Source organism: Physeter macrocephalus, chromosome 18 (assembly GCF_002837175.3).
Source record: "Physeter macrocephalus isolate SW-GA chromosome 18, ASM283717v5, whole genome shotgun sequence".
NCBI classification, from domain to species: Eukaryota; Metazoa; Chordata; class Mammalia; order Artiodactyla; family Physeteridae; genus Physeter; species Physeter macrocephalus.
Window position 1 is genome coordinate 42,853,665 of NC_041231.1, and position 7,011 is coordinate 42,860,675.

Here is a 7,011-nt window from a genome sequence, read left to right on the forward strand (position 1 = left end):
TCGTCAGCCGGCGCTCCTAACCCCGGTCGCACGCCTATCCCCGCTCCGCCCGGCCGGCGCACCTGATGCCCAAACTGGTTGCACGGGAAGCCGAGCACGACCAGGCCCCGGGGCCCGAGGCGCCGCTGAAGGTCATTCATCTGGGTGTAGTCCCGGACAGTTGTGCCTCAGAGCGACGCCACATTCTCAATGAGCAGCACCTTGCCCCGCAGGGACCCCAAGTTCACGGGCTCCCCGCCGGCCAGCGGGCGCGCAGAGAAGGCGTACACCGAGCGCGGGGCCGCTGCCGCCAGGGCGGCCGCCGAGCGCTGAGCAGCGCACATGGCGTGGGTGCCCGAAAAGACAGGGGAGAGCCGCGGACTAGACGTACAGGGTGTCCGGGAAGCGCCTCCTTTTAACAGGCGGGCGACCAGGGTCATGTGGCTCGGGCACTTTTCCGGCCGCTCCTACCCCCCCCCGCCCCTCGCTCGGTCCCGCCTCATCCGGCCTCTGTGTCCTACGGCTGTGGTCCCGCGAGGCTGGAGGGTGCGGTCGGGCCGGATGCGGACACCGCCCAGACCGTGCAGAGGCGCGGACGCGTTTGGTCCCGCCCGGTGAGCGCAGCGCCGGCACTGTGTGGCAGTCGCCTGGATCATCCAGCCCAGAGCCCAGGCCGAAGAGGGCTCCGGATTCTTTCTCAGTGGTTCTTCAGGGATTGGGGCCCGGCACGGGGAGACTCGCCAGCAACAGAATCTTTCGCTGCCTGTCGCCACACAGCCCTCCCAGCCTATGCCATATTACTACTCCCCGAGAACGTGCCCTACTGTCAGGCGCAGAGGGAGTTATGACTTGTGATGATGGTGCAGTTAGCAGCAGCTGCCAAGGCAAGTCCTCTGTGTTGACATTTCCTGGTTCTAGGAAGGTTAAGTTGGAGGAGGGTGGGCAATGCTGGGGAGAAAGGGGGCGGGCAGCCAGGGCTGGACTCCCAAAGCCAGCTCTTTCTAGCCCATTTCCTTGCATTCTGGGGCTGCCCTAGACTGGTCTCCTCCAGGCCTCTGGTTTCCCTACGTTTACACACCCAGTGTGGCACTACCCTTACACAGGTTTTCTGGGGTCACTGCTCAGGCCCTGCTCCAGACCCCCTGGAGGGAAGCCCAAAAGCATGCAGGCCCAAGGGGACTCAGTCGATTTCAGACCATCCTCAACTTCATCTGGAGCTCAGGCAAGGAAGTAAAAGACACTGAAAATGGACAGGTAGTAAGAAGAGGAAAATATCACACTAAGATTTGTCCAGAAGAACGACTGCTTGGAGTACCCCTCAGTCGGCTGCATTCCCTACCCCACCCCACTCTGAACTTGAATGTGACACAAGATAATCATTTCCACCTCTTTGGGAGAAGCCAGGTTAGTGCCAGCTTTGGGGTGGGGGTGGGCAAGCCGGTACTTTGCCCCCTGAAGGAACCTTCCAAGGTGAGCTAGGCAGAATTCATCCTCCATTCCCAGCCCTGGAGAGAGTCAACACAAACACCAGGATACAGGAAGTTTAGAAAACTGCCTTTATTCTATTAGTAGTTGGAAAAATTAACTGGTACAGAAAAAAAGTTTAGTCAGCTGGAGAGGACAGAGAAACCGTGGGCCACCCAAAAGAACTGGTGGCTCCTCTGGGAGGGAACCTGGATACAGTGAGAAGAAAGAGCACTGTGAACTAGAGCCAGACCCTGCAGTCCAGGTGAGACAGGTTATGCCACCTTCTGAAGTATCTAAGTGCCTCAGGCATAAAACCAAATTCCTATTTACTTAGCCCAGCTCTGGGGAAGGGGGTACTGGAATATGTGGGGCCGAAAAGGGGAGACATGGCCATCTTTTATCAGAGAAACTGACAAAACAGGAATTTAAAAAATGAATTTTCCATCTGACTTTATTTTCAAATACACTTTCTTTTTAAAAAAAAAAACCAATACACTTTCTGTGAGGATGACAAATATCAGTATTAGGAAATCCAATTATACAAAAAAATACTACATCTAGTCTGGGGTAGATATATTTATTTTTGGTAACATACATTAAGCGGCACTAATTACACAGTAACTATAAGGTAACTAACATGAAACCACAGAACTGTAACTTTGCCACAGCTGCTTGGATGTGGGCTTTTCTGGCTGAGCACATTTTCAAAAAACTGGATTGCCACCCAGAGCTATGCCAATGAAATCTGTTAAAATGAGTAAAGCTCTGAAGTGGTGACTCACCAGAGTACCTTGCAGCTGAAAGATGATAGGCAGGACATGTTAGTTATAAAGTAGTTACAGCCTAATTCACAAAAGTTACCAACTGTTTCTCTTCTAGAAAGAAGCAAGAAGTTAGGAAATTCCTTGAATTAGCGCCTAGTGTGTCAGGTGGGAGTGCAGAGGAGGGCTGTTAGAGCAGTGTCAGAAGGACCCTGGTGGGTCAGGTGGGTTGGACATCATTAATAATCATGGTTGGCTTCTAAATACTGGTAGCAAGATGACTTCTGATTTGTAATCTTAGGTAAATTATAGATAAATGAAAAAGGCCAGTAATCATACACTAAGATTAATAAACAGCACTTCAAAATTAACCGCATGAGGGCTGTGCTTGCAGCAGGGTTTCACAAGACAAGGCACCCAGATTTTTTCTTCCCACGTCTGGCTTGCAGAGCAGCTCTCGTGGCCATTTCAAAAACCTCCCTCACTCCATCTTTGGTCTTTGCTGAACACTCCATGTACCCAAAAGCGCCAATCCTGTTTGCCATATCTCTGCCTTCTTCTGGTTTTACTGGCTCCTAGCAAAGAGAAGAGAGCACTTTTAGTTAACACCGTTACATACATATAGTAAGTAGGTGTATTCAAATTCAGCTAAAAGACGGCTTTTATAAAGCTGCCGAACTCCCAGACTTGAGTCCTGTCTTATGACACTCATATGGGGTGGGTGAACCCCACCTCCAATACATAAAAAATCCCTGTCAAACACGCTCTTCTCTGGGAAGTAGAAAAGGAGAGGCCAGAGAAGCCCTAGAGGGTTGAGGGATTCAAGGGCAAAATTACTCAAGTTGTTGATCCAGGGTAAGCCCTTGAGTCTTCCTGTAGTTAGCTTCACAGAGGACTGAATGCTCAGGGAAGGAAACAGATCCTGACCTTCATATTCAGACAGAGAAACCTCAGGAGAACCCGTGCAAAAGACCTCAAGGCACTCCTCCTGCAGTGGGGAAGTCCTAGCATTGGGCCACCTGGCTTCTCAGAAGCCAAGATGTCACCTCCACCATCACTTTTATAAAGGCATTAGGGCTCTCTGTTTGGACTCCCTGCCATCAGGATTTCCTGATCCTTCAGTTGCCACCAATTTATCTTTAGCCTCACATATATGAAAGTAATAACTGGAGAGGGAAATCAAGAGCCTGATAAAGTTCCTGCATCCGAAGCACTGACTACTGCTGTGATGGTTCTTTCTCAGGCAGGCAATCTTTGGGGCACAGCACTACCTCACAAGAGAGATTCCATCTTACAGGACTAGGGAGTTTTAGGGACCCCCTCTGTGCAGGCTCGAGTCAGTGAGGGCCGGATGGACAGAGAGAGGCTTCTGGGACTTTCTCTGAAACAGCCTGGCCTTTGAGGGTTTCTGCTGGGTTCCCTGAACCTCAAACCCAGGCCCCGAGTTTAAGAATGCTACAGGAAGACAGAGCCCTGCCCTAGACCATACCTGCTTCATCTTGGCTAGCTCCCGCCTTGTGTGCTCATCATTTCGAAGATCCTTCTTGTTCCCAACCAGGATGATGGGCACGTTGGGACAGAAATGCTTGACTTCTGGAGTCCATTTTTCTGGGATGTTTTCTGAAAGACGCAAAATGCATATAATTTGGGGATACATATAATTCTATCTTGAAGAATCTCCAAAAACCCTAGTTAAATTGCAAAGAAACTTCTTGAGAAATATGCCGGACATTTAATGGAATTTCACTGTTTTCAAAACCATGAAAAAGGTAAAATCTAACCCCCCTTCTCTTAAGCACAGAATCACCAGCTTTTCTCAGTCCCACCAAGGAGCTCAGCTCCTCTGGAGGTGGCACCAGGTAAAGGCTCTGGAGGAGCAAAGGATGGCTCCACAATGGTGCCACCTGCCCCAAGAAGGAAGGCTCCCCACCAGCCATCCACGTCACTGCTGGCAGATGATTCTGACCACAGCTTACAGAAGGAGTCCCCATTCTGGGGCTATAGCTGGCTCAGGGTTCACATGTTTTCTCTACACCTTACTCATGGGCCCTCAGCATGACCTACCCTTGGATTACTGGTACTTCAAATGGCTTGAGTGGCTTTTGAAAATGAGTAATAACCAGCTGTAGCTTTTTGCCAATACTGTAGTAATTTAGTGGACAAGTGGCCTGGGTTCAACCTCACACACCCATCACCTTGAGCATCTCAGTGTCAGGGATGACACTATAAAATGGGGATAACAGTAATACCTTACATGAGGTTATTTTGAGTCAATGCGTACAGAATACTTAGTATGATGATCATTTAAATGGTACTGACTGTAATATAAGACTATATTTTAGGAGTAAACTGTTCACTCTCTGACTTCAAGACCAAAAGGCAGGAGTTAGAATATAAAAGATGTTCTGTCTTCTGGCTAGAAGGTACAGAAGCTACATGAATAAGGTCAGGAAAACTCATAATTCAGTGCTCCACTCTTCAGCACACAAGACAGACACTTGTCTGCTTCCTTCCTCCTTTGCTATAGCAGCTAGAGTCAATCACTAATGTGACAACTTAAAACTCAAAGCCTTATTCTAGAACAAAGGGGTTCTCAGAGAAGTGCAGAGCAATAAAGAGACAAGGGCCAGCATATCTAACAATGAAGCCAAACAGCCTCAGCACTGAATCTTGCTCTTCTCTCTGCACCCTGTGGTCAGTTTTCAGTTCAAGTGCAACAGTGATCACTTTAAAGAGGTGAGATCACATCACGCCTTTGTTCAAAACCATCCAGGAGGGCTTCCCTGGTGGCGCAGTGGTTGGGAGTCCGCCTGCTGATGCAGGGGACGCGGGTTCGTACCCCAGTCCGGGAGGATCCCACATGCTGCGGAGTGGCTGGGCCCGTGGGCCATGGCCGCTGAGCCTGCGCGTCTGGAGCCTGTGCTCTGCGACGGGAGAGGCCACAGTGGTTAGAGGCCCGCGTACCGCAAAAAAAAAACACAAAAAAAATCCAAGAGCTCCCATCTCACTCATGATGAAAGGAGAGGTCCACACCATTAACCACATGGCTCTGCAACCCTTGCTCCACTCCCTCTGCTAGAGCTACACTGGACTCCTTCCTTCTGCCTGGGAAGCTCTTTTGTTGGCTATCTGTGTTGGCCTCCCTCACCTACTTCAGGTCTCTGCTCAGAGGTTTCCTTTTCAGTGAGGTTGCTGACCATCCTATGGTCATCTTCTAAAACAGAATACTACCATGGCCTATTCCATACCCACCTCTATGAATGTTATTTATAACATTTCTTGCTATCAGATTTACTGTGGTTTTTGCTCTTCTGTCTCCCTTCATCTAGAATATAGGTTCCATAAGTAGGCGCTCAATAATTATTTGCTGAATATATAAAATTATTACTCCAATAGTCCCCCCCACCCCCCAGAATTCAGGACATGTAAACTGAAATGAATTGCCTCTGTCTTATCTTCACTTTTCATAAATGATTTTAAAACTTGGGGCAAACTAGCGGTGGACTTCTCTCCTACTCCCTAGCCAAGATAAGAGAACTTTTAAAAGGCCCTTGGCAAAACCAAGCTAATTCAGTCAGCTCAGCAAAGGGGCGCTACCTACCTATCATACTACTGCAGTGACCAGCAATCTCTCTAGGTATGTTTGTATTTCAGAGAGGAAGATCAATCTCTCTTTGCCTCTTTACTTTCTACCTCTGCCTTCCTCCCTAGGACCTGCCCTCTGGGGGAGAGGATAGCAAGAAACAAGTTATAGTAAACAAACAGAGGTCAAAAGCTGAAGACTTCCTTCAAGACCAGCAGACACAGTCTTAAAAGCAAAATGTGAGACTGAAGAAGAGTAAATTTTTTGCTCTGAAGGTACTTTTGTCCCTAAAGGATTATACCTTGGATGAGGCGGCAAAGGGCACACAATCCTCCTCATCCCTGTAGGATTTAGGCAAAGTCCATGATGTGTGTGTCTGAGGGGAAGGTGTCACATGGCTCCCTTTTCTCTCTAAAGCTCAGCCTCTAGGGGCTTCTAACAGTCCCCCCAAAGGAAGGCAGATTAATTTGAAAACCAAAACTAAAACACAACTGTTAAAAACGAACCAAAGTGAAACAATGGCAGAGAGCACCCACTCTGTCTCAGTTCTGGGAGATATTGCACAGGGGGCTCAATCTCAGCTTGGCTCCTTGGGCTGCATGACCTTGAGCAAGTGGTTCAAAGTCTCAGAGCACCTCCCCCAGTACTGTCATTAAAGTGAGTACAAGCATGACACAGAAAGGGTCACTCTAACCCTAACTCCCCAGCAACAGCCCAGGCCACCAGCAGGTCCTGAACAGTCGTCTGTGTTAATGATAATCTTCTTGGCCCACATGCTGCCCTGTAAAAACAGAGCACTGCAGCACCAAGCAAGACATTTTGTCATCTTCAGTACAAACCGAAAGCACGTTCTGTTTCAGGCCTTGCTGCCTTGTTTTGCAAAGTGTGAGGTCAGCATCATTCCCTCTTTTTTTGAAGGAAAGCAGCTTCTGAAACATGTGGCCAACTGAGCTAGTGGAATGGTCAGGTTCAAGTCTCTATTAGCTAAGACACTTTATAAAACGGCTAAAATAGGGCTTAAAAACATTACCAGGGGGCTTCCCTGGTGGCGCAGTGGTTGCGCGTCCGCCTGCCGATGCAGGGGAGCCGGGTTCGCGCCCCGGTCTGGGAGGATCCCACGTGCCGCGGAGCGGCTGGGCCCGTGGGCCATGGCCGCTGAGCCTGCGCGTCCGGAGCCTGTGCTCCGCAACGGGAGAGGCCACAACAGTGTGAGGCCCACGT

At 49.4% G+C, this 7,011-nt stretch overlaps 3 protein-coding genes across 6 annotated transcripts in view; 1 reads left to right on the plus strand and 2 right to left on the minus strand.

The window, feature by feature from the left end:
- Positions 1 to 2: 2 nt before the first annotated feature.
- Positions 3 to 435, minus strand: GPX1 (glutathione peroxidase 1; the record flags this gene model as incomplete). Its single annotated transcript, XM_028479495.2, has 1 exon — positions 3 to 435. A coding segment is annotated over exon 1 (417 nt), but the record flags the coding sequence as incomplete, so codon positions are not given.
- Positions 436 to 1,879: 1,444 nt separating this feature from the next.
- RHOA (ras homolog family member A) overlaps positions 1,880 to 7,011 on the minus strand; it is a 59,636-nt gene continuing 54,504 nt past the window's right edge. For all 3 annotated transcript variants that reach the window (XM_007129866.3, XM_055080090.1, XM_007129865.3), the window contains 2 exons: positions 3,697 to 3,827; positions 1,880 to 2,782 (listed from right to left, as the gene is read on the minus strand). In XM_007129866.3, coding sequence (XP_007129928.1) covers positions 2,609 to 2,782; positions 3,697 to 3,827 — 305 coding nt within the window. In that variant the 3' untranslated portion in view covers positions 1,880 to 2,608. The remainder of the gene's footprint in view (positions 2,783 to 3,696; positions 3,828 to 7,011) is intronic.
- The window catches only part of LOC102983352 (NADH dehydrogenase [ubiquinone] 1 beta subcomplex subunit 8, mitochondrial-like), a 10,598-nt gene continuing 7,420 nt past the window's right edge, over positions 3,834 to 7,011 (plus strand). For both annotated transcript variants that reach the window (XR_008615809.1, XM_055080091.1), the window contains exon 1: positions 3,834 to 6,065. The gene's annotated coding sequence lies outside the window, so the exon portion shown is untranslated. The remainder of the gene's footprint in view (positions 6,066 to 7,011) is intronic.